At 51.2% G+C, this 27,120-nt stretch overlaps 2 protein-coding genes across 2 annotated transcripts in view; both read right to left on the bottom strand.

The window, feature by feature from the left end:
* Nucleotides 1-12,278, bottom strand: part of KDM4B (lysine demethylase 4B) — a 73,143-nt gene extending 60,865 nt beyond the window's left edge. Inside the window, exons 1-2 of the mRNA XM_058041031.1 lie at nucleotides 12,211-12,278; nucleotides 988-1,138 (exon numbers count right to left, since the gene is read on the bottom strand). Coding sequence (XP_057897014.1) covers nucleotides 988-1,128 — 141 coding nt within the window. The 5' untranslated portion in view covers nucleotides 1,129-1,138; nucleotides 12,211-12,278. The remainder of the gene's footprint in view (nucleotides 1-987; nucleotides 1,139-12,210) is intronic.
* Nucleotides 12,279-15,336: 3,058 nt separating this feature from the next.
* UHRF1 (ubiquitin like with PHD and ring finger domains 1) lies at nucleotides 15,337-26,689 on the bottom strand. Its single transcript, XM_058041047.1, has 16 exons — nucleotides 26,537-26,689; nucleotides 23,403-23,666; nucleotides 22,483-22,655; nucleotides 21,845-22,060; nucleotides 21,603-21,709; nucleotides 21,246-21,432; nucleotides 20,415-20,538; nucleotides 20,233-20,340; nucleotides 19,365-19,469; nucleotides 18,651-18,757; nucleotides 18,003-18,165; nucleotides 17,778-17,915; nucleotides 17,327-17,438; nucleotides 17,051-17,208; nucleotides 16,704-16,802; nucleotides 15,337-15,522 (listed from the first exon to the last, which is right to left on the bottom strand). The coding sequence occupies exons 1-16, from the start codon at nucleotides 26,687-26,689 to the stop codon at nucleotides 15,376-15,378; spliced, it is 2,361 nt and encodes a 786-aa protein (XP_057897030.1). The 3' UTR covers nucleotides 15,337-15,375.
* Between the last annotated feature and the right edge of the window lie 431 nt (nucleotides 26,690-27,120).

The raw sequence follows: 27,120 nt of genomic DNA on the forward strand, positions 1-27,120 counted from the left end.
TTAAAACACAGGTCAATTACTGGGTTTATTGCTGCTCTAAAGAGAGCTGGCTATTGATGAAGAGCTCTCCGTGGAATGTTTCCTTGTCCACTCAAGTGTACAAGCAATTACCTTCCAGGACTTTGCTAGGGAGATTATTTTAATAGAGCTTGTTGGTGACTTCCAGATACTGTAATTACTTTACTTGTAGGATTAATCTGAGCATTCCAGGTCAGCCAGACCTGCCTCACCCAGCCCCTCACCTTGCCCAGCCATCCCTTCACCTTGCCCATCCCCTTACCTTGGCCAGCTCCTTGACCACCTCCTCACCTTGCCCAGCCCCTCACCTTGGCCAGCTCCTTGCCCATCTCCTCACCTTGCCCAGCCCTCAGCTATCCTCTCACCTTGGCCATCACCTCACCTTGGCCAGCCCTGTCCCAGCCATCCCTTCACCTTGCCCAGCCCCTTGCCCATCCCCTCACCTTGACCAGCTCCTTGCCCAGCCCTCAGCCATCCCCTCACCTCACCCTGCCCCTCACCTTGGCCATCCCCTCACCTTGCCCAGCCCTGCCCCAGCCATCCCTTCACCTTGCCCAGCCCCTTGCCCATCCCTTCACCTTGCCCAGCCCCTTGCCCGTCCCTTCACCTTGCCCATCCCCTCACCCAGCTCCTTGCCCATCCCCTCACCTTGCCCAGCCCTCAGCTATCCTCTTACCTTGGCCATCCCCTCACCTCAGCCATCCCCTCACCTTGCCCAGCTCCTTGCCCATCCCCTCACCTTGGCCAGGCCTCAGCCATCCCCTCACCTCACCCTGCCCCTCACCTTGCCCAGCCCTTCACCTTGCCCAGCCCTGCCCTTGCCCAGCCCTCAGTTTGACCAGGCCTGCCCTATTTCAGCCCCTCACCTTGCCCAGCCCTCAGCCATCGCCTCACCTTGCCCATCCCCTCACCTTGCCCGGCCCCTTGCCCATGCCCTCACCTTGCCCAGCCCCTTGCCCATGCCCCCACCTTGGCCAGGCCTGCCCTGTGGGCTCCCTGGGACTCCATGAAGGCGATGAACCTCCCGAAGTCGCGGAACTCCTCCAGCGAGGGCCGGAAGGTCATGATCTTACAGCCAGGGTTCTGCGGGCTGGGGTTTTCCGACCCCATAGCTCCAGTCCTGCACAGGGACACAGGGAGGGAAATACACTGGTTAAACCCTTGGTTTCTAACCCCCAACTCTAAGGAGTTCCACAGAAAGCCTGCAGAGATTTTTCATTTCCTCCCTCGGCTCCCGCAAGGGGGAATTTGTAAGAGCGACCCTCTGACATGGGCATGAGGAGCTCCCAGCCAAAAATTCACTTAGTCAGGAACTCCTGACACCAGGATCACCCGAGAGCCCGGCCAGGGGCTAAATATAAACCACATCTGCCCCCAGTTCAGCACAGAAAGTGGTGCCACAAAAATAACAACTCCTCACCACCCCCAGCTCTGTCACTGTGCACAACTTGCCACCACGCGAGTTTTCCACCAAAATGCTTCACCATTTTCTGTTTAGTTCCAAACCCAACAGCTTTCCAAAATTTGGGTTTTTTTCATGTGCCAGACAACATTAAAAATTATAAAATTAAGGTTTTGGGTTTTTTTAACGTAGCTTCATTACACTTTGTCTTTACAATGTACATAAACAGAACAAAGTGTCAGGCAAGTCTTACAAGAAATACAGACACACAATTCCAAACATCCAAAACAAACTCTCAAATCATTCAGGATGAAACAATGATTTTTAAAACGGACTTTTTAAAGGTTATGCTGGAAATCTGCAAGGGAAATAAAAGGTTTTAGTGGCGTTTCAGCTGCAAATATCCCCAGGAATGAATTCTCCATGAGGAGGAGCTGCAGCAGCTCCACACTCTGAGCACTCACGAGATGGCAGTGCTGGGCTGTGGAGGATGAACTGCAGGGAAACAGCTCCTGCCAGGCTTTCACATGGAAAAAAAAGCATTTAAAGTGTGTTTAAACTGATTTCAGAGCAGCCAAGAAGTATTGCAGATGCTCCTGGAAGTAGTCACAGTGTTAGGAAAACACAAAACGAAGCAGGGAGCACTCCCAGCTCTGTGTTTGAATGGGTGAGTGTGGCACAGAACTCAACCCAGAGACAACCAGTGCTCCCAGCTCCTGGAATTAAAACCACCTAAAATGGGCAGACTCCACACCCAGGGCACCAACGTTTCATTTTAACTGGGTAAAACTTTTTATTTCAAAGGCACATGAACAGTTTTCAGTGAAATTTTAGAAGCCAGAAAATATTAGAATTTTACACAGTAACTTTTATGCAAATTTGCTTCAAAACAAGGATCTGCAAGTCTTATGTCCTTCCCCAAGGAGTCTTTAAAGGAATTTTATGCATAAAATCACAGTTTCTCACAGGCAGAAAAGCCTTTCCCAAGCCAGGAGCCAGGGATGCAGAACCCAGTCCAGAACAAAATCAAATTATGAATCCCAGTATTGCAGGAAATCCCAGTGCAAAACCAATTGAGGGAGAAAAATACCATTTCACCCCATTCACCCCAAGATACTTCACTTCTCATCTCCAACAGGAATTGTTGGAAACAAAAGGGCCATTTAAACAACCCCTCCATCTTCAGGGTGGCCCTGCCCAGGGAGATTCCCAACCTTGCCAAACAAGGAACAAAAATCGCCCTTTTTTTTGAGAACAAAACCTGCTGTTTCAGGGTCAGCACTGGAGGAGAAGCAGCAGATTGATCCCTGCCCATGGGGAGCCCTTCCTGCACAAATGTTTTTGCAGGAACACAAGGAGGAAATCCCTGGGATGAGCCAGGGGAGCTGGGGACCCATCTGCCAGGGGTTTGCTCAAATCCCCCAGGAAAACAGGGCTGAGCTGGAGGAAAAGGGGCTGCAGGGGAGTGGGGCAGGGACAGAAACCACCCCAAATCCTGCCACAGCCTCCTGGGAACGCTGGGGCTGTTTTTGGGCAGGGTCTGGAGATGGCAGGGGCCGAGGGGAGCGGGGAGCTGGAGCAGGAGCTGGCTCAGGAATGAATTCCATCCTGAGCAGGAGCCCTGCCAGCACCATCTGCTCCACAGAGGCTTCCCAGCTCTGCAGCTTTACCCACAGCCAGGGCAAAACAAACAGGCTTGATCCCACCCTTCCCTCAAGATTCTCTCACGAAATTCCAGTTTTCAGCCGATAAACTCAGAGCAAAGAGTGGAAATACGTGTTCCTGTAAGGGAGGGAGATCAAAAACTGCTCCATGCAAAGGTTAATCAATTAATTAAAGGATAAAACTACTTCCTGCAAAGCTTAATTAATTAATTAAAAGGTTCTACTGCCTCAGTACAAGCAGCATCACCTGGCACCCTGGAATTCTTTAGTCCAGACACAGCAAAACACAGGGTTTTTCCACATGCAGTCCCATCCAAAGAACATTCCAACAACCACCCTCGATAATGTACATTGAGCTAATCAAACCAATTAAGCTATTACAATAAAATGGCCACAGAGCTCATGGGAAGGGGGGAATCAGGTCCATGAGCTCAGTGAGATGTGGGAGCTTCCCCCACCAGCCCCAGGGAGCTGGGAACACCCAGGGCCAGGGAAAGCAGGGGGAGAGGAGAATTTCTGTCCCAAGTGCTTCCCACGTGGAATTGTTTTGGGAAAGCAGTGCCAGGACCTGTGGTCACCTCCATCCCAGGATTTGTGGCCACCAGGACCTGTGGTCACCTCCATCCCAGGATTTGTGGCCACCAGGGCTTGTGGTCACCTCCATCCCAGGATTTGTGGCCACCAGGGCTTGTGGTCACCTCCATCCCAGGATTTGTGGCCACCAGGACCTGTGGTCACCTCCATCCCAGGATTTGTGGTCACCAGAGCCTGTGGTCACCTCCATCCCAGGATTTGTGGCCACCAGGACCTGTGGTCACCTCCATCCCAGGATTTGTGGTCACCAGAGCCTGTGGTCACCTCCATCCCAGGATTTGTGGCCACCAGGACCTGTGGTCACCTCCATCCCAGGATTTGTGGTCACCAGGACCTGTGGTCACCTCCATCCCAGGATTTGTGGCCACCAGGAGCTGTGGTCACCTCCATCCCAGGATTTGTGGTCACCAGGACCTGTGGTCACCTCCATCCCAGGATTTGTGGTCACCTCCATCCCAGGATTTGTGGTCACCTCCATCCCAGGATTTGTGGTCACCAGGGCCTGTGGTCACCTCCATCCCAGGATTTGTGGCCACCAGGACCTGTGGTCACCTCCATCCCAGGATTTGTGGCCACCAGGACCTGTGGTCACCTCCATCCCAGGATTTGTGGTCACCAGGGCCTGTGGTCACCTCCATCCCAGGATTTGTGGCCATGAGGACCTGTGGCCACCTCCATCTCAGGACCTGTGGTCACCAGGACCTGTGGTCACCTCCATCCCAGGATTTGTGGCCACCAGGACCTGTGGTCACCTCCATCCCAGGATTTGTGGCCACCAGGACCTGTGGTCACCTCCATCCCAGGATTTGTGGCCACCAGGACCTGTGGCCACCTCCATCCCAGGATTTGTGGCCACCAGGACCTGTGGTCACCTCCATCCCGGGATTTGTGGTCACCTCCATCCCAGGATTTATGGTCACCAGGGCCTGTGGTCACCTCCATCCCAGGATTTGTGGTCACCTCCATCCCAGGATTTGTGGCCACCAGGACCTGTGGTCACCTCCATCCCAGGACCTGTGGTCACCTCCATCCCAGGACCTGTGGTCACCAGGACCTGTGGCCACCTCCATCCCAGGATTTGTGGTCAGCAGAGCCTATGGTCACCTCCATCCCAGGATTTGTGGCCACCAGGACTCCCGGCCAGCTCTGTCCCAGCTCCTGGGATCACACAGAACACACAGCAGGACAGGGCTGCAGCTTCCTTTGGGATTTTCAGGAGATGGCCCCAATTAAGCAGTGCCCTAAGGAGCTGCCAGCATCCCTGGAAGGTTCCAGAGCAGAGTCTGACTGTTCTGAGCACACTGAGAGCCCTCCCAGCCCCAGCAGGGCTGCAGGTGAGGGCCAGGTGGGAACAAACCCTTCTCTGAGTACTGACAAGGAGGATTCTGCACTCGGAGCCCCCACCAGCTCCTGAAAAGAGGAGTGAAGGTATTTGTCTCAGCTGGATACGTTCTGTTTCTTTGTCAGACACTAACAACCTGAAATATTATGAAAACCTTCTCATTTTCAACCATTGTGAGGAAGCACAAAAACTTGTCTCCAGAGGGACGATCTCGGCGCACACAAAGAACTGAGTTTTAATTTCAATGACTTTTACTTTTCAACGAGACGTTTCCCTTCCAAAACTGATGTGAACCAAGGCACTTTTGTGACTGAAATCCTGCACCTGTGGACTGAAATCTTTGTACAGCACAGAAAAAAGTCCAGCTGAGATCAAGGATTGCTACAGGACTGACAGACTGGGAATCCTTCCTCCACGAAAAGGGCTGGGATTTCTGAGCAGCTCCTTCCCCTCTACTCCCAAGAATCAGATTCCAGCATTTGGACAAACAAAATGTAAATTTTTAAATGTGAAGTTCGCTGTTGCTCAGCCCAGTTTTAAACAACTGTGCAATTACAGCAAGGATTTAAACTAACACCTTTCCCCCAAAAATATTTATGGATAGATAAATATTTATATATTATATAAATATATTATTATATTATTATATATATAATATTATTATATAATATAAATACATTATTATAGATATAATATTTATAGATTCAGTTCATCACATTTTTAACATTTAAATTGTTTTGAGTTCTGTATAGCCTCCATATAGGCTAAGTTGTTTTAAACAACTGTGCAATTACAGCAAGGACTTAAACTAACACCTTTGCCCCAAAAATATTTATAGATAGATAAATATTTATAGATTATATAAATATATTATATATATATTATTATATATAAAATTATATTATTATATAATATAAATATATTATTATAGTATTATAGATATAATATTTATAGATTCAGTTCATCACATTTTTAACATTCAAATTGCTTTGAGTTCTGTATAGCCTCCATATAGGCTAAGTTGTTTTAAATAACTGTGCAATTACAGCAAGGATTTAAACTAACACCTTTCTCCCAAAAATATTTATAGATAGATATTTATATATTATATAAATATATTATTATATTATTATAGATATAGTATTATATATTATATAATATAAATATATTATTATAGATATAATATTTATAGATTCAGTTCATCACATCTTTAACATTCAAATTGCTTTGAGTTTTGTATATCCTCCATAAAGGTTAAGTAAACACAACAGAGGAAATATTTGGGAAAGAGGAACAGAGACAACATTCCCACCCAGCACAGGGATGAAGATCTACAGTGCCTGGGGTTTGACAAATTGAGAGTTATTTTCTATTAAATTTTACACTCCACAAGACTCCTCCACAATTCCAGATCCTCCTGTACTTGAAATCAAGCAGCATATGTAGCTCATTAAGGGAAAACAAAATTTTCCCCCAAAACACCCTCTTTGCTGTACAAGTGCACAGTTACTCACACACTTCTCTAGCAACAAAATTATTTAGTCACAAACTGTATTTAAAAGGGAAAAAAAAAAAAAGTGGTTACATTTAGGAGCAATAAATCTGGATGACTTTAAAACAGTTGATTATTGCCTGAGGCAAGGCAGCTAACATGTAATGGTTATTTCTGACTAAATCCAGATCAGAACCTCAGAAACTCAACAGTTTGACTGAACAGACAAGATAAAGTCAGCCCAAAACCACAGAAATCAGTTCACAAAGCAGCGCTGAGGCCCAGCCTTCCCAAGGACTGCGGGAGGCTCAGTTTGCTGCATGGCCCCAGTTATCTCTGCTGCATTTATTATCTCCACTGCTCCAGGAGTCTCTAAAAGCAACTTCAACCAGTGTTATAAAAGGCACTTCACACGGGCTGAGCCGTGGAACCTGAACGGGAATCCCAAGTTTTAACCCACGGCACCTCAACCCAAGGCAGCAGCACTGCAAGCGTTAAAATAAACTATCCCACAGCGCTTATTCCTACAGGAAAGGACATCAGAACCTTGCAGAGCAAGCAGGAGCCTCGATTACTTGTCACAGCTTAGGGGCAGAGCCATTTGCTACCACGGCTTAATTAAGGTGCTTATTTTCATTTATATTTTCATCGGTCAATCACTCTCCCGTATAAATGAGGCAGCTGCTCAGTGCTTATTCCTACAGGAAAGGACATCAGAACCTTGCAGAGCAAGCAGGAGCCTGGATCACTGCAGAGCTTTGCCCAAAAGGTGATTCCTGCATCAGAAAACACCTTAATAAGGACTAATTTCCAGTTTTCCTTCCACAACCCTGCCAGAACAGAAAGCCTGGAGTTCTCAGCAACTTCCCTAAGCTCCTTTAGATTTTTACAACAAAAAGCCCTCAACAAATGGGGCTGTCAGCGGCGTTTTTAACCACGCTGCCCATACAAAAGGAAGCCCTGGGCTGGTTTTGTGCCCGAGGCAATGCCCGGGCTGGGTGTGACACACTGACCCACTTCCAGCTGCCGCCACGTCCCGGCAATGCCCCGGAGCTCGGGCAGGGCAGCAGCGAGCCTGGCACGGCCCTGCAGAACCCCAGCGAGCTTGGAAAGGCACCCCAGGAACCCCCGGGTATCCCCAGATACCCCCAGGTATTCCAGCCTGGCACGGCCCTGCAGAACCCCGGCGAGCCGGGACAGGTACCCCAGGAACCCCAGACCAGCATGGCCCTGCAAAACCTCAGCTCACCTGGACAGGTACCCCCAGAAACCCTCAGGTATCCCCAGAAATCTCAGCCCAGCATGGTCCTGAAGATCCCCATCTCACCTGGACAGGTACCCCCAGGTACCCCCAGGTATCCCCAGAAACCCCAGGCCTTCCCCAGCTCACCTGGACAGGTACCCCAAGGAACTCCAGTCCCTTTCCTGGCTCACCTGTCCAGGAACCTCAGCTCAGCACAGCCCCAGCTCACCTGGACAGGTACCCCAGGTACCCCCAAGTACCCCCAGGCACCCCAGCCCTTTCCTGTCTCACCTGCCCAGGTACCCTCAGGAACCCCCAGGTACCCCAGCCCCTCCCTGTCTCACCTGCCCAGGTACCCTCAGGAACCCCCAGGTACCCCAGCCCCTCCCTGTCTCACCTGCCCAGGTACCCTCAGGAACCCCAGCCCCTCCCTGTCTCACCTGCCCAGATACCCCAAATACCCCCAGGCACCCCAGCCCCTCCCTGGCTCACCTGCCCAGGTACCCCCAGGTCCCTCATTCCCCGCCAGGCTTCTCCCAGCCCGCACCCACCTCACACCTCTCAGCCAAACCCGCAGCTCCAGGAGTGACAATTTAAAGCCTGAATTAACCCCAGAGCGTGGAGGTGAAACGAGACAATTTGGATCTCTCCCAGCTCTGCTTTACCCAGGTCTCTCTGGAAGCTGCAGCTCCAAACTCCACACACCCCGCCCAGGTAAAGCTGTGCTGCTTGTTCTGCCAACTGAGATCAAATGTGGGAAACTCCACAAAAAACTTCTTATCTGCACCAAAACCTCACCAAAGGCCTCTCCGCTGCCCTGGGCTGCAGCCAAAATTGTGAAGGAGTATCAGAAAGCCTCAGAAATCACCTCAGCCCCCCACCAACCTCCAACATTCGCTTCTTGGGCCATATTCAAAAGCAGGATTTCTAGGAGATTTAGGAACAAAAGGGCAATCCTGTGCTCTCTGAGGATCTGGGAACTGTGGCTTGTTCATGAGCCTTATAAAACATAAAAATAACGAAGCTTCAGGTCACTTCTGCCAGGAGTGAGGCACACCCAGACCAAGGAAGGGCAGAACACAAAAGTGTCCTCCCGTGTAATCCAGTGAGAGCATGGCTGAGGAGCGGCCTCATTTACACAGGAGAGTGAAAACGAAAATATAAATGAAAATATAAATGAAAATATAAATGAAAATATAAACGAAAATATAAACGAAAATATAAACGAAAATAAGCATCTTAATTAAGCCATGGTAGCAAATGGCTCTACCCCTAAGCTGTGACAAGACAGAACATATTTGGTCCAGAACAAAGGTTAAAACGAGAAAATCTTATTAAGCAACAACCAGTTGAGTGGAGAGCACTGAAGAGGGAGGAACACCTTTCTCATATCCCACAGTGATAAGTCATTAATATCCCCCAGCCTGTGGGAAGTGACAGGATTCCTGCCAACGTTCTGCAGCATCCAGGATTTCAGCCGCTACTGCAAACGGACAAACCGCCTTGAATTCCTCACCAGATGACAAATAATTCCTTCCAGCAGCCCCGGAGGATCCCAGTGGCATCCAAAGCCATTAAGCGAATCCCTCACTTGTGTGACACATTTAGCTGCCATCCATCTCTGCTATTAACAGATGCTCCAGCGAAGGAACGTGGGGCAGCACAGGCTCCGCAAACCCTTCCCCACAGCACAGCCTGAGCCTGGGTGAGTCAGGGAGGGGAAATCCACCAGTTCTGATTCCTCCTGACTGCCCAGAACTCATTGAAACACCAAGTTTCTCCTGACTGCCAAGAGCCTTCCCTCCCCTGCTGCCTGGCTGGCTCACAATGATTATTTCTGCTCTCAGGTGCATTGCCTGCTCTCAAAAATGAGATTTAAACTTGCGAGGTGAATCAGAGCCTCCTGATGCTGACACTGTTTGCTGGACATCCCAGGAGGAAATAAAACACAACCCCGCATAAATGTGAAATCGTCCCAGAGCCCTTCCAGCAGGGCTGGCCAAACTGGTTCTCCCAACTCACAGCAAATTTCTTACGACCTTTTATATGGAAATAGCTCCGCGTTTTCAGGAGCTGTCTGTATTTTGGGTGATCCAAAACACCTGCAGAGCTGTGAAACTCCCACTTGAGCCTAATCTTTCCTTGGTGCATGGCAGGAGTTGAGAACAGCTCCCAGCGAGAGCAGCAGTGTCCCCACAGCTCAGGTGAGCCCTTCCCATGACCAATGGCCAGGATTATCTACAGCAAACGGCTGGGAAAGCGAATTTTGCTCCTGACTTCCCATCAAAAGCTCATTTCTTTTAATTTATAAAAGCCCACGTTCATCCTAAAGCCAAACTTGGAACGTGACCTGTATACTTTGAGTCTTTACCAAAGTGCTCTGACTTACTGACAAAACTGACTCCTTCTATATATTTTTTTATATACATATAAATATATTTTATGTCCTTTTGTATATATATTAATATATTGCATATTTCATACGTCATGTTTATATATAGGACCATATATATATATATATATACTTATACACTATATATATATACACACTTATACACTATATATATATATACACTTATACACTATATATATATATATATGTATATATATACACTTTTATTCATATATATATATATATATACACTTTTTTGTTTTTCCGGTCCCACTGGGCCAGTCAAGGCATTTGTCTCTTTCCAATCAGCACAAAAAGAACAATCCACCACGTAGGGTTAGACAGAATTTTCCTGTCAAAAGATGCTCCAGTGAATGTCTCATCCATGAACATCAGCTCTGGAACAAGGAATCACTTCATATCCACCTACACCTCCTTTGCATGGGAGGAACTCCTGCCTGTCATGAGGCAGGAACAGCCGTGGATTCCTTCAGGATTCCTTCAGGATTCCTTGAAGATCCCTTCAGGATTCCTTCAGGATCCTTCTGGCACTGCAGGAGTTGGTCGGCCCGCCCCAACTTCCTTCTCTTGTTACAGGGAAGCCCAAGAACGGGGAACTCGCTGTCGCTGAGCAATTCCTGGGGGCTCCCACAGTTACTCGATGTCATTGCTAAAATGTAACTGTGAGTTTGGCATCCTAGGCCTGAGGTTTCCCCGACTCTGTGAATTTCAGTGAAACCGGAAAAGGAAAGTGACGAGAAAAAAGCAAAAGTTCCCGGGAAATAAGCAATGTTGTGGGTGAAACGCTATCAGGTTTCAGTCAATTTTAAAATTGACTTTTCTGGGTTAAAGGAAACTTTGTTTTGGGAGGGTCATGCTTGCCCTAACAGAGATTTCCTCTGGCCCAAACGAGTTACAGATGCAGTGTCCCAGGGCAGAGCAGCAGCTCCATCCCAAGGCAGAGGGAGCAGGGATGAAATGGATCCTCACTGGTGCCCTCATTCCTCAGCACACAGGGGCCCAAAGCTGCCTCTCTGCACCACCCCTGGCTCCTCAACACCTTCAAAACCACCCAGGAAAGCCAAGAACACCTTTGGGTGAACTCCAGAATGTCCCAAACTGGGAGGGACTCACAGGAGAACGCAGCGCAGCCCCTGGTCCTGCACAGACCCCCAACAATCCCACCCTGGGCAGGGCCCGGACCATTCCCTGGGGAACCTGGCAGTGCCCAGCACCTTGGGCAGTGCCCAGCACCATTCCCTGAGCCCCATGCCAAGCCCTGGCACCGCTCCAGCCCCTGCCGGGCTCCTGTCCCCGCTGGGTTTCCTGAAGGGTTCCCCATCCCCTCCATCCCCTCCATCCCCTCCATCCCCTCCATCCCCTCCGCTGCGCACCCAGGAGCGGCTGGGCCGGGGCGGGCACACGAACCCCGCAGCTCCCGAGGGTCCCGGGCCGTGCCCGGGGACAGCGGGGCTGTGCGGGTCACACCGAGGAACTGACAGAGGAATTGACAGAGGAATTGACGGAGGAATTACAGAGGAATTGACAAGAACGGGAGAGAAGCGCCGCGGCCGGGCCCAGGCTCTGACAGTGCCGGAGGAGGGAAGCGCCGACAGAACAGCCCAGCCCCGGCCGCTGTCACCTTCCTGCCCCCGGTTTTCCCAGCACCGAATCACGGAGCCGGCGGCGGCTCCTGCTCGCCCCCAGCCCCCGGGATCGCCATTGATCCCCGTGCGCGGCCCGAACCCCGCGGGCGGTGAATCCCCGCGGGCAGCCCCGGCTCGGGGCACCGGGACCCCGGGGGTGCCACCCACACAAAGCGCGGCGGGGCCGGTGCGGGCCCGTCCGGGCCGGCTGCGGGGGAGGCCGCGCGGGGGCCGCGGGCCCGGAAGGGAGCGGCGGGGACGGGGCCGCGCCGGGAGCGGCGGGGCCGGGGCCGGGGCCGGGAGCGGCGGCGGGCCCGGCGGCGCGGGGGGCGCAGCGCGGGTGGCGGGGTGCGGGCCCGCTCGGGCCGGGGCCGGTGGCGGTGCCGGTGGCGGGGCGGGGGCGCGGTCCGGCCGTACCTGCGCGCGGGGCCCTCGGCGGCGCGGGGGGCGCAGCGAAGGGGGGGCGCCCAGGCGAGCGCAGCGCCCCGCGGCCACCACCTGCGCCCGCCTCCCCGCCGCGCCCATTGGCCGCGCGCGGCACCGCCCTCGCGCCCATTGGCCGCGCCGCCGGTGACGGACGGCGGGTCCAGGCAGTGGTGAGCCCGATCGCCGAATAACAAGGCAAGCGCGGGCGTTGATTGGTCGGCGGCGCGGAGCGACGGTCCGCCCACCGACGGGCGGGGCAGCGGGGAGCGCTCCCGTCACTCACGCGCTTTCCGCCAATCGCAGGCCGCCTTCTGCTGCCGGCGGCCCGCCCCCCAGCGTCAATTGGGCGAGGCAGAAGCCGGGCGGGCGCTGATTGGCGGCGCGAGGTGCCCGTCAGGCGCGGGGCGGGGCGGTGAGGACGTGAGGAGCCGCACAGCGCGGGGCGGGGGCGCTGCGGCCGCGCTGCGCCAATGGGGGAGCGGCGAGCGCGCGCGCCCCCGCGCGGCCGGGCGGGGAACGGCGGGGACGGAGGGGGACACGGGGGAACAGCGGGGACATCGGGGGGACAGCGGGGACATCGCGGGGGGACATCGGGGGGACGGCGGGGATTGACGGGGAGACAAGCAGGGAATGAGGGGGACAGCGGGAATTGGGGACCGGCACTGACCGGGGGGTCCCGGGACCACCGGTCCCCATCCCCGCCGCTCCCGGGCGGAGCCGAGGCTCGGCCGGCGCTGCCCGGGGAGCTTTAGGGTCCCGGTCCCCGCCGGTGTCCGGGCACAGCTCGTTTCCATCCCGAATTTGCCAATTTGCCCTCAGTGAGGCCGAGCAGAGCTCGCAGTCCGTGCCCGCGCTGGGAATTCCCAGAACAGGAGCCGCTCCTCGGTTGGGTTTTTGCTGCTGTCGCTCCCCCAGTCTTTCCCCAGGAAACTTTGATTTTCCCCAGGAAACTTTGTTCTGTTCCTGCTCCCATCTCGGGGATTTGCCCCACAAACGGCCCCGGGTGAGGGTGGGAAGTGAAATATCAGCCCAGCACATCACCCCCGGCACGGAATCCCTCACTGAGCAGCGCAGGCGTTTCCCTGCTAGGGCTTTGTAATTTGGGACAGATAATTTTGGCACATCTCACCACAAAGTGTCCAATTTGCAGGGGAATTGTAATTGTTGCTTAAAAAAGCCACCAACAGAACAGTACATTGGCACCTATGGAGGAAACAAAGTTTGTTTTTCAAGTTCCAAGTAACAGCAATACCAATAAACGAAGGAAGTCATTGCAGTTATTGCATTTTAAATGCAGAAATACTTTCTCACTTTTCACTCACTCACCTCAATTCTTCACATAACAACACAGAATAAAAAGCACAAGGACATTTGCAATGAAATCTAAATATCTGAAAGTGTTTCACGTTAACAATGACCTTAAAATAAACTTATTTTAAAGAGGGCAGATGGTGCTAGTGCTGCTTCATTTCAGAGATTTTTGTTTTTACCACCTTAATGGTGCTTTATTTCCTTCATCTGCCTTTGTGGAAACCTCAGTGGCTGAATTAATTCCTCTGGTTTGTGGAGAAGCTCACCCTTGTTCCTGTAACACCTCAAATATGATGCAGGACTTGGCATTTGCAACAGTTTTGGAGTTTATTCATTAAATGGACAAAAAATTCCAAATGCCAGTTGGTGTTTGTGATTTTGGAGCAGTGGAAATGAGGATTCGCCAAACTTGCAGTGAAAAATCATAATGAAAATCTCAACCCTTAGAACAATAAAAGGCTTGGCTTAATGGGACATAAATTCAACCAAGGAACTGGGTCTGGAAACCCACTCTGGATCAAAAGAATTGAAGGAGAACAGTCAACAATTCATCTGAAAAGATATTTATTTTGAGAACATCAACTTGCACATTATACAAAAAATTGACAAATTCACCAAAAAACGTATAAAATGTTGCAGGGTCTTTTTCCCTAACATATTAACATAATCACTTTGCAAAGGGTAAGATTTGAGGAAACCAATAATAGGCACAATTGTTCCAGTCTGTCTGCAGAAAAGTGTGATTAAAAACATCCCTGTCTTGCTGAGGTATCAAACTGCAAACTTTGGTAATGTTAGAGGGAGACCAAGGGAGCCTTCTCCAGGCATGGCCAATACAAAACGGTTCATACAAAAGCCAGAATTGGTTATTTTTCATTTCCAAGTAGAAATGCAGCGAACAAAGAAAAACAAACTCCCCAATACACCTATAACTAGGAAACCTGATCCTCTGCAAATCCCCACTAATCACACACAGCTACAGTGATCCACGCTCCCAAAGAATCCGGCTGGCAAGTCCCAACAATTCAGTGCTTATGAAAAAAAAGGAGACCTTGATGGTGATTCAGAGCCCAGTCTTCCAGCAAAGGACAAAAGGCACTTAAGAATGGCTTTAGGATATTCCACAATGGCATTTCGGGACAGGGGACAGCGCCCAGCTGAACAAATCCTTCCCTAAGAGAAGTCCAGTGAGGTAGTACTTCATATTGCTCCAACCACTTGGCTCTAAGCAAGCAGCCTTCTGCTTCTGAGATACAAAATTAGCGGGAAATGGCTTTTTGTCAAATGTATAAAACCCAGTTCTTACAAAAAAATAGTAAAAACCCACTTGTGGTACAAAGCCAGGAACCACTTGTACAAATTGAGTATCAAAATGCTGCCAAGGTGATGCACGAGTCTACCTTGATGGCCAAATCCCCAGACAGTGAAGATTGTTCTAGCAACCAAGCCATTTTTGGAATAAAAAATAAAAATAAAGGGGGCAGAGGGGCACTCTGAGAACTTTCCTCATCATTAGCAGCCTCACCGGAAGCACTTTCAGTCCATTATTAGAAACAAATAACTCTGTACTGATGAATGGCAGGTTTGAGGGGATGAAAAAACAAAAATAAAACTGCAAAGTTCAACACAGAGAACAAAAACAAAACCCACGAACGTACAAAAGGACCATCCTTGGAGTTTACAGGTTTGTTTTCAAAACCAGGAAGACTTCAAACCATTGTTTTGCTGGGGGGGGGGGGCGGGAGAAAACACAGACTAACCTTTTTTTTTTTTTTGCTTTAAATTAAGCCCGGGGTGGGTGTGGCAGGCAGGGAGGGAGCAGGGAGGGAGAAGTGCTCTGGGGGATCACCGGCCGCTGCCGTAGCCGGGGAAGAGCTGGGCCAGGACGCTCTGCAGGGCCTCGTTCACCTCCATGCTGTAGCTGCGGCCCAGCTCGTAGCGGCACGCGGGGCAGCTGAACACAGAGGCCTTGAAGGACCTGTCCAGGCAGTCCTGGGGACAGGAGAGAGCAGGGTCAGGGACGGGGAGCTGAGCTGGGCTCGCTGGGGACAGCTCTGACACAGAGAGCCAGCCCTGAGACTCGTGGGATGGCATCAGAGAGAGCAGGGGCACTGCGCTCCCAGCTGGGAGCATTGCTGCTGCTGGACACAGCAGAGAGCAGGGCTGGGATGGAGAGACCTTAAATCCACCCCAGTGATGCTGGACACAGCACAGAGCAGGGAATTCCAGCCTGGCTGGGATGGAGAGACCCTAAATCCCACCCCAATGCTGCTGGACACAGCAGAGAGCAGGGCTGGGATGGAGAGACCTTAAATCCACCCCAGTGATGCTGGACACAGCAGAGAGCAGGGAATTCCAGCCTGGCTGGGATGGAGAGACCTTAAATCCACCCCAGTGCTGCTGGACACAGCAGAGAGCAGGGAACTGATCCCTCCCAGCCTGGCTGGGATGGAGACCCTAAATCCCACCCCAGTGCTGCTGGACACAGCAGAGAGCAGGGCTGGGATGGAGAGACCCTAAATCCCACCCCAGTGCTGCTGGACACAGCAGAGAGCAGGGATCTGATCTCTCCCAGCTTGCATGGGATGGAGAGACCCTAAATCCCACCCCAGTGCTGCTGGACACAGCACAGAGCAGGGCTGGGATGGAGAGACCCTAAATCCCACCCAGCCATTGCTGCTGGACACAGCAGAGAGCAGGGAACTGATCCCTCCCAGCCTGGATGGGCATGGAGAGACCCTAAATCCCACCCCAATGCTGCTGCTGGACACAGCACAGAGCAGGGAACTGATCCCTCCCAGCCTGCATGGGATGGGGAGACCCTAAATCCCACCCCAATGCTGCTGCTGGACACAGCAGAGAGCAGGGAACTCCTGCCTGATTGGGATGGAGGGACATTAAACCCAACCCAGCCAGTGCTGCTGGACACAGCAGAGATCAGGAATTCCAGCCTGGCTGAGCATGGAGGGACCTCAAAGCCCACCCAGTGCCACCCCTGCCATGGCAGGGACACCTCCCACTGTCCCAGGCTGCTCCAAGCCCTGTCCAGCCTGGCCTGGGCACTGCAGGGATCCAGGGGCAGCCCCAGCTGCTCTGGGAGTTCATCCCAGGCCTGCCCACCCTCCAGGGAACAATTCCTCCCCAGCAGCCCAGCCCAGCAGAGCCCAGCCCACCTTGCAGACGTTGTGCTGGCACACGGTGGTGACTGGCCTGAACACGACCTCCTGACAGCAAATACACAGAAAGGCCTCCTCCACTTTATTCAGAAATTTCTGCAAAGAGAGAACATTCAATCAGCTTAGGGCTGAAAGATAAATTAACCCAAACCCCCACCATTAAATGCAATTGATCATAGAAAGATCCTCAACAAATCTTAATATGCACAATCTGTCCCATTAAACCTGCTGGGGGTGTTTACACTAAAATAAATAATTTTAGGTCTGAGGCTGTTCTTGAATTCAGTCAAGGGTCTGTGGCTGGGGACAGCACAACTACAGCTGGGGGGAAATGCCCAAGGTACCGGTCCATCTTTGAGAGCCTGCAGGACTTCATTCCACAGTTTTTCATTGGCTTCATCACTTTTTATAAGAGATTTCTGCTGGGACGTCAGCTTGTATGGCTCAACTTTAGTTTTCTTTGGAGTCCCTGCTGGAGAGGAGACGGGTGTTTCCTCCCTACCTGAAAGAAAACACAAAGATTTTTTTTAAAAAACCAAAAAGCCACCTGAAAAGAGTAACCAAGTAAAATGCACAAAAACCTCCAAGGTTTTCTAGATCCACTTGCCTACTCCACAAACCTGCTGATTTCCTTTTCCTCTTCCCTTTCCCTGGGGTATCAAACTCATCATCTCCATTATTTTCTTTTTCCTTGTCTTTGTTTGCAACAGCTTCCAAATATCCTTCAGGATACTGCAGGGAAACAAATCAAAGATCATTCAATGCCAACACACCGGGTCAGACTTGCAGACCAAGACAGGTCCAAGAGTGACCTCTGGAGAACAGCTCCAGGGGCACTTTTAATCTATTTAAGCAACAGATCCCTGCTGTAGGGAAGCACTTCACAGCCTATAGAAATTCCATACCAGAAACAAAGAGAGTTTTGTCCTTTTAGCTTCTCGATGTATAAAAACAAACAACTCAGCAGACCGAAAGCATTTATTAATCTCAATTTTTAGCTAAGGAGCATGTAACAGAAGAATCCCTGCTCTCCATCAAGTTGAGATTCCAGGTGATGTCCCAGGGCAGTACCTGCATTGTCAGGCCAAGCTTTTTCATCCTGTCCTTCCCCTCTTTGGTCCAAGGAGCAGGTTCTTCATCGTCCCTCCTCAGCAGGTAACGCCACACCAGGAACCCAGATTTCCCCGTCTCAGGCCAGTATTTCACCACCTGCAAAAGCCACAGCAAGGCCATCACCCTCTGTCCAAGCCCCCTGGCCACGAGCACACGCTCTTTTCCCAGCTCAGCCCTCCTCACCTTGTAGATGCCATCGTATCTGTTGCCCTCCAGAGGAGCATACTTGCTGTGCTTGCCTCCCTTGACGTTCCTGACCACCCGGACCGGCTTCCCCGCCCGCCAGTCCTTGGCCTCGGCCCCGTGCTTGTCGTTGATGGGGGCACTGCAGTTCAGAGCCAGGGCCCTGCAGGAGAGGCCAGAGTTCAGTGTGTGACTGCCATGGAACCCCTGTGTGTGACACTGACACCTCTGCACTCAGGGACCCTCCTGATGGGGGCACAGTTAATTGTTCATGGCATGACCCCAATGCCCCGGCCCAGAGCAGCTCCTCCACTCAAGCCCAGGCTTATCTGAGAGTAACAGCTCAGAATTACAAATGGTCTGGTTTGCAGTGGCTGCAAAGGTCTGCAGGAGAGAGCAGAACTCCCACACCAATTTATTGCTCTGTTCTTTAAGTGTCAGCCAGTATTGCAGGTGACACCAAGCCCACCCAGTTCTGTCCCCTTGCAGGGCACTGAAAGGAGCGTTCCCATTCTGTAACTGATCTGCAGCCAAACCACAGCCCAGACCCAACTCCAGCCCTTGTTCCAAAGCTTGAACAGCCCAACAACCCCTGTGCTGACAGAGTGCCAGGTGCTGAGGCCAGAATGGAGCACAGACATTGCCAACCTGTTCATGTTGGTGAGTTTCTGGTCACAGGACTGCTCTGCCGTGCGCTTGTTCCCAGACAGGTCCCGGCCCCCACTGCCCGTGTAGGTGAAGGAATTCCCATGATCCTGAAATGAACACGGGTGGATTTCACAGTCACAAAAAGAATTCAACAAAAGCAGGAGAGTCTTTCAACCAGGTAGGTTTAGCAGGGCATTCTCAAAGAGGAAAGATGCTTCCTGTGTATTTAAGCTCCCAGATTGGGCCAGTCTCTGGTTGTCCCTCAGGCTGCCAGGAGAGGACATCAGGTGACAATGGTGACAATGCTGTCTTGTCACACCCCTGAGCAGCCCAGGCTCACACAGGATCTGCTGCAAGTGAACAGCTGGCAGCACAGCCCACGAGACTGCTCCAATGTGGGTGTAAGGCAGACCTTGAAAAGTCAGAACTCTGGGATCAAAAGCTGACACAGGGATATCGAACTGGGTTGGGATGATCCTGTGCCTCAGGCTGGCACAGACCACTGCAGTTTTTTCAGAACTCTGGGATCAAAAGCTGACACAGGGATATCAAACTGGGTTGGGATGATCCTGTGCCTCAGGCTGGCACAGATCAAGGCAGTTTTTCCTTGCCTTGTTTGCTTCTGAAGGAAACGGGTGAAGCTGGGCAAGTGTTTGGTGTGGAGTTTCAACAGGTTTGTTTGGTTCTGTGCATAAATAATCAGAATCCACTCACAATGTCATCTTCATATCCTCCTGCCAGCACCAAGGAGTAGGCCCCATCGTTGCTCCTGCCGTGGATCCCTGCCACGTGGGGCCTGTGCACCCCAGACTCGCTCACCTGGGAGACAAAATCAGCTCTGGAGGCACCTGCCCTCAGCAGGCCACACCAGCACTGGGTTTGAGCTGAACCAACTGTGCCACTTCACATTTGCTTTCCATGTGTCACAGGGGGAAGCTGCTCTCACCATCATCCCCCAAAAAGCTCCAGACAGAAGGAGGAAAAATAAAAATGCTTCTAAAAAATAAGGCACTGACTGTATCAGTAAATTGAACACGTGGATAAGGTTTGTGTGCAAATCTAACTATCTGGATATTTCTTACTGAAATTGCTTATTAAAATGCTCCAGGTATTTAAGAAAAATACAGATATTAAATATTTGTATCAAGTTTTGAAAGAGTTGTAATAGCAGCCTTCCCTCAATACCTGAAAACAAGATCTGGATAAGCCAGTGCTTTTTTCTGCCCCAGCTTTCTAACAGGATGAGAAACCTTCTGTTTCATGTACGTGGATATTTGAGACACCCTTGGCAGGGCACACTGCACACCTCCAGGACAAACCACTGGGAACAAATCCGCTTGCTTTGGGGTTTCTGAGTTACCAAAAAGAGCACTACAACAAAATAAACCAGCACTTGATGGTCCAACAATGCAGCATTAGTTATGGAACACTTGATCCAGACAAAGCCAGAATTCTTTTCCTGCTGCACTTCCATATATCCAGTGACACACACATTTCCACATTAACTGTTTCAGTTTCTTGCAGGAGCTGGGTAACCCCAATTTTTCCCCACAGCAGGTCAGGCCAGGATTCAGCCTCATACCTGAACTCTGAATTTCCACATGGTGCCCACGGGGATGCCAGGGATTGGTCCATAGTGGTTGGAGGGGACGATGGTGCATTCCTTGGTGCGCCCCACACACGCCATGCCCTGGGCAGAGAGCAGCATCAGCCAAGAGCCCAAAGGAACAAACACAACCCCAAGTAAAACAGCTTTGGACTGACCTTGCCCCAGTCTCTCCGGGAGGAGGAATTAGCAGATGCCATCTTTTGTTTCTTTTTACTTTCTTTTAATTTCTCTCCTGCTAAAACCACCTCACTTGCATCATTTCGACATTCAGGGCAATACCTAAAGTCAGTGAAAATTAACAAGTAGCAAAGCTTTCAGTTAGGAACATTTCCTCCAGCCACAGTGAGTTATGTTACAATTTCCCCATGTGAAACCAGACAGGACATGGAAACACTTTCCATGCTGGAATTTAACCTACAACAGCTCCTGTGCAGATGTATCAGGAAACAGCTGTGATATAAAATCATTGCATACAGTATTGAAACACTGAGGGAACAAACCAGTGCATTTCAACTGACTCTGTCTATTGAAGGATGTATTTCACTACCCACAACTCTCACTGCACAAATCTCATGCACAAACCTGCCTGATCTGATGATGGGGCCTGCCTGCAGTGACCCATAAAAGCCAGTGCACAGCTGAATCCTCCCAGCATCAAGCTCTCATTTGGTCCTCTTTGGATCCCAGGCTGGTTTGGGCTGGAAGGACCTTAAAGCTCCTCTCATTCCAAGCCCTGCCATGGCAGGGATACCCTCCTCTATATCCCAGGTTGCTCCAAGCCCTGCCCTTAGGCAGGTACACAAAAAAGGCATCCAGATCCCTAAACTAGGAAAAGGAGTGTGCAAGCCATGGGCTTAAAACCTATTCTCATTAAGCTCATTAAAAGCTATGAAGTTTTACAAAAAAAAAAAAAAACCTTAAACACCCACATCCCTGTTCCTAATTAGATGTAACTGTGACACCCCACACACCTCCTCAGAACCTACCAGTCCTCATCATCTGGGATTCTGCTGAGGGGAGGGTTCAGGCAGTAGATGTGGAAGGCCATGTCACACTCGTCACACATGAGCTGCTTATCTGGATCCTGCTTCCCCCCACAGATGTGACAAGCACAGACCCTGCAGGTCTTGTTTGGGTTGTCCTTGCAGGCTTTACACACGGGTCCACTCTGTCCTGTGGGCAAACACAAACCATACTCAGCAAGTGCCAAGATCCACTGGAAATGGTCAAAGGAGGCACAGCTGAACGTGACTTGGAGCCCTTAAACCTTTAACCCTCACAGAGACAACTGGCAGGACATGACAAGGTAAGACAGACATGCAAGAACTCCACGTCAGACTCACGTTTTGGGGTTCCAGAACTGATGGGAGAAGCAGTGCCTGGCTCTTCAATTTTATAGATTTCATCCACTAATATAATTGTGCAGTCATTCAAGGAATCACCAGCTTCCCTAGAAGAAGGTGAGAAGAGATCAGAGTTTGGAAGTATCCCACAGCTCGAGTTCACAGACACCAGCAGAGCCACTCAGACCTCAGAAAGCTGAAGCAGAGCAGGAAAATTCCATTTACCCCCATGAACAGCTTACCCAAGTAATATCTTTGCATTGAGCTCCCTGGTGGTTTTGGTTTCCCTTTTCTGCAGGATCTCAGCATCGTACCAGAAGCCCCTCTCCTTGGGCTCATCAGGGTTGTAGTTGACCATCACCACCTGCCCCACCTCCAGCTGGTGCCACTTGAGGATGGTCCGTGCCCGCGCCCGCACGTTGCCCGAGCCCATCTGCACCACCCCATTCTCTGGGTAACTTGAAGGGAGGGACACAACAGAAATCACATTCAACATCAGCTCTGGGGACGAACAGGTGTTATGCTGACAGGGTGATTTTGCTGTGCAACACAAGAATATCATCAAGGATAAAATCTCCTCCCACACAGACACAGCCAGAACCAACCAGTCTGACTTTGATATTATTGCCTCCCTTCAACCCTTGGACACCAGCATTCCCTGTAAATGCTGGTATCCATAAAAACGTGATTCCAGCCCCCAACTGCAATTCCAGAATTCCAACTGCAAAACAACCTTACAGCTGCCAGGGCCCAATGACATAATGACTGTGTCACTGCCCAGTTCTGTTTTAATTTGTGCAATATCTGCAATAAAATTTCCCATCAACATCACGACCCCAATGACTCTATTGGCCAAGAGGGCAACAAAACAAAAACTCACTCATCATATTTCACATGATAAATCACATCCTCTTCAGGGACAGCTGTGGGCTGGTCGGGGTCTGTGCAGCTCTCAGCTGATCCAGTGGTGGGTTTTTTCCTGGTTACATTCACAACTGTGGCTTCAAACCACGCTCCCATGTCCGTGTCCCGAGCATCCACCAGGTCATTGATCTGTACAGAGCCAAGAGCACAGCTCACCAAAAGGGATCTGCAAATTAGGTATTCATTTCCAATCTACTTAAAGATTTAACCATCTCAAGAACTGCACCATCATCAAGATATTTAAGTGACCACCCTAAAAATTAAGATTTCCTCTGCTCTCCTGGTCCTGTTGTGCAGCCCTACAGTCTGCTTAGGTTGAATTTGTAAGGTTATAAATCCATTCCACACCAGCACATGTAAACCCAGCCTTGCTGGTGAGCCCAAACCATTATTGGTTAGTCTGTAATAGAGTTTCAAAGTGTCTTGCTCGTAACCTGGCAAAGACATCACTAGATCTGCAATAAAACCCATTGAAACAGAGAAATAAAATTATTCTGAACAGCTGCTTGAGATTTTCTTTTGCTCATTCAAGAAAGTTTCAGCTTTGACAAATGTAGTGACTCCAAGCAAAAGTACTGGGAAAATTTGTAAAAGAATCAAACCAGACACTCTGAATACTTAAAAAAAAAAATAGTGTATTGTAGTTTAATTTCAAAGGACAAAATGAAAAAATTAAGTTTTTGGACCTACAGCATTTTGCATTGAATTGGTTTGTGGCTTGGTTGGTATTTCTGCCTTTGTTGTCGGGGTGTTTGAGAGGAAGAAAGGCACTGCCCACACAACTGGAGTGCGGAAGATTTTCAGCGATTCCCCAGCACAGAGAACGATTCCCCAGGCCAGGCGCGGTCCGAGGGCTCCCGGCGTGCGAGCACCCACCTTGTAGAGGCCGAAGCAGGGGTCTGCCCAGTCGGGCTGGGCGGCCGTGCCCGGCTGTCCCTCCAGCTCCAGCGCAGCCTCCCCGTTGTGGGAGCTCTTGTCGGACTCGCTGGGGCCGGAGCCGCAGCCGGAGTCGCTGTCCGAGAGCTCGGGGTCCTTGTCCTTGCTGCCAGCAGGCAGCGCGGCCGGGCTTTGTCTGACCAGCAGCTGCACGATGTCGTTCAGCCCCACGCTGTAATCGAACAGGGAGTGCCCATCTTCCATCTGCAGGGAAAGCAGGGAGCCGCTGACGGACCCGCTCACGGAACCGCTGACGGACCCGCTCACGGAACCGCTGATGGATCCGCTCACAGACCCGCTCACGGACCCGCTGACGGACCCGCTGACGGACCCGCTGACGGATCTGCTCATGGAACCGCTGACGGACCCACTGACGGACCCGCTGACGGAACCGCTGATGGATCCGCTCACAGACCCGCTGACGGAGCCGCTCACAGAACCGCTCACGGACCCGCTGACGGACCCGCTGACGGACCCGCTCACGGAACCGCTGATGGATCCACTCACAGACCCGCTCACGGAACCGCTGATGGATCCGCTCACAGACCCGCTCACAGAACCGCTGACGGACCCGCTCACCGCTCACCGCGCCCCTCGCTGCCCACGCCGCGCTGCCTCCAGCCTCCCATCGAGCTCAGAGCCCGCCAACATCCACCACGTGGCTTGGGAACCATTACCAGCCAGATCCGGGCCCTTCTTCTCTCTCAGCCCCTGATATTTAAATGCTTTTTTTTTTTCAGTCTGCCAGAGCAAGGCGACCATGCTGCTCTGGACTCGCTACCCAGCCTCTAGGAGATCTGAAAAAGTTTGCAGCACATTCCCTACAATTAAACAACTACAGACCCTCCACGTTCCTGTCAGGATTCAAAGATAATTCCACATTACCTACAAAAAAAAATTATTTCTTCCTCAATTCAGACACATCCCAAATGCTAATGCAGCTTGTCTTTATATTTTAATTGTGTGTGATCCAGATTGTTGTTACACCATCTCCATAATGCTACGAATTGTTACACCATAATTCATAGCATTAAGTAGAAGCCAGAGTTAATCACACACTTTTCTCCCAGCAAACACACATTTTTTCCATCAAAAGTAAAATCAAAAAAGAGTCAATTCAACTTGAAACCACTCGATCGCTCTTCAGCGTAGCCTGGCGCGTTCCAATTTCACACTCCCTCTAATTCTAAGAGTTTATCTGGCACAGTTTGTAGTCAAATCAGGACCCTGCCCCTGCAAAAAGAGAAGTGCAGAGGCAGAAAGAGGCCCCTCAATAACCTCTCAAGAGCTCAAAGGAGCACAACCATTTTAGAGTTAACATGTAAGGCTGGAGCCCACGGAGCAGTCAGAAGTTCAGACAAGCTTCCCCACATATTTAAGGTCTGACTAAGAAATTATACAGGAAATGATCATCCCTTTCCAGCCTAAACCACCAGAAAAAGCAATCCCTGGAGCTTTGTTCTCTATCAGGGGGAAGCAGAGCAAAACCACAAAAATTTACACTTCACAGGAATCACTATGATAATTCAATTCTGATTTATGGCATCAAATGGCTGTGGAACAATCCCTGGAAATCTGACTGCACAGGAAGAGGTCTGAGCTTTTTGCTGGTTCAGAGATGAAAACTCCTCGAGGTGCAGAAGAACACACCAGGAATGGGTTGTTCCTTCTCAGGCAGGACACAGCGTCACCAACACGGGAACAGCAGCAGAGGACACGAGTGACAACAGGTGCAAAGTGAAATGGAAGAGCACAGGAACAGCACAGGAAACCACAGGAGCTCAAAGCACGGGCAGAAAGAAGAGCCCAGCACCGAGGACAAACCTCAAACAAAGGAGGCAGCTTTGAACTAACAGCTAATTTCCTAACCCCACTGACAAACGCTCACGGGTAAGAAATGGAACATTTGCAGGGCTTCCAACAGCCAGACAAAGCACAATGGGAACAAGGCCCGAGAGAGGCCGGGTCACGTTCCTGCCCGAGCCAGGGAACGCTGGAGCTGCAGGAGGAGGGGTTCCCTTTGGAGGGCAAGGGCAAACTGAATGAAAGTCACCACTTCTGAAAACCTGCTTAACCCCAGACCTCAGGGACGGGCTGACAGGTGGCACCTGCCCTGAACCAACCTCTCCCTTTATCACTCGATCTACAACACAAATGGGTCATTAATGCACCCAAATCTACACCAACCCAACAGAAAGGTGATGCCACACCATCCTACAGGCCTCTGTTTATGCTAGAGCTGGTACCTGAGCTTAGACTGAGGCTAGTCCAGGTGTCACACCTGCTAATTACAGAGTACAGTTAGCTCAGGACTGCCTAAAACAGAAAGAAAAGCAGCTAGAAAAAATTGTCCGTCTGCAGCCAGCTCAGCATCCCGCTGCTTTTCCTGAAATTAATCCTGTGATCAACCAAACACCAGCTTAGGAGTTTCTCTAGCATGAAGGTTTAGCAGCATAGGACTAGGTAGACTACATCAATTGTATTTTTAAATGGTTTTGATTGACTTCACTGCTAATTTAGTTACATTATGAACTGACAGGGAATAAAACAGCTGTGCAACAGCAATTGTAAACGTATTATTGAGAACATAATACAGCACTGAGCCACTGAAGTGTTCTGTACCTAGTGAGAATTTGATATCAGCTGAGAAACTTCAAAATCATGAGATGCTTTTCCCAATTTACAAAGGAAAATTAGATCTTTATGGCTTTCAGAGCGGTGTAACTTGCAAGGCTCAAAAACATTAAGTACTTTAAAGACCATAAAACCACTGGTAATTTGCAGACACTTCATAAAGGCGATGTCAAGGCAGAAGAGCAACACATTAGGTAGAAAACAGTAAAGCAAAGTAAGAATAAAGGCAATTCTGCAGCGGGCTCCTGTCCCGGCAAACCCACGGACGCGGGAAGGAGCGGGGATCACTAGATGGCAGCAAAACCCCTTATTTCCACGCAATTAAAAATAAATAAATTAGAACACCCGTCCCCAGCTGGAGGGGAGCAGGGCCCGGCTGGGGGTGTCCGGCACCGCGCTGCTGCCGCTCCCCGCTGTCAATGCCCGCGCCGCGCCCGTACCTGCTTGCCGCGGTAGAAGAGCCGCTGCCGGTGGGGCTCCACGCCGAACACCTCGTGTATCCGCAGGCGCAGCCCCTCCACCTTGGTGAGCTTGGAGAGGGAGTCCACGCGGTGCGTCTGGCTGCCGTCCATGGTGCGCACCTGGATCCACATGGCGCCGGCGCTGCCCCGGGAATGGGACCGCGCTCAGCGGCGGCACCGCCGGGGCGGGCCCGCACCCGCGGCCGCGCCCCCCTCACGAGCCCGCCGCACGCCATTGGCCGCCGGCCCTGCCGGCTCGGCCGCTGATTGGCTGCGAGGGGCCGGCCCCGCCCTCCCACGCGGGAGCCTAACGGCTCCGCTCGCGCCGGCCGTATCTCGCGCCACAATTGAAACCCGCCCGCCGCGCCCACGCGCCAAGTCTCGCGCGATCATGCAAATGAGAGAGGGGATAAAGGGGGTAGGGGGCGAAGCGCGTGGTCTTAAAGGGGCCGTCACCGGCAGAACGCGGCCCCCCGGCCGCACACCCGCCCGGGACAGGCGGGGAACGGCGGGGCGTCAGCGACCCCCGCCGCGCCCGGACCCGCCCCAGCCCCGCCGCGTCA

This window comes from Melospiza georgiana, chromosome 26 (assembly GCF_028018845.1).
Source record: "Melospiza georgiana isolate bMelGeo1 chromosome 26, bMelGeo1.pri, whole genome shotgun sequence".
Taxonomy (NCBI): domain Eukaryota; kingdom Metazoa; phylum Chordata; class Aves; order Passeriformes; family Passerellidae; genus Melospiza; species Melospiza georgiana.

Excerpts from the sequence above, each read along its gene's own strand:
- UHRF1 (XM_058041047.1), bottom strand. The coding sequence starts at position 26,689 with ATGTGGATCCAGGTGCGCACCATGGACGGCAGCCAGACGCACCGCGTG. Across the intron at positions 23,667-26,536 it reads TCTTCTACCGCGGCAAGCAG|ATGGAAGATGGGCACTCCCT; the intron begins GTACGGGCGCGG and ends CTTTCCCTGCAG. Across the intron at positions 16,803-17,050 it reads AGGCTCTCAAAGATGGACCG|AAATTTCTGAATAAAGTGGA; the intron begins GTACCTTGGGCA and ends CTCTCTTTGCAG.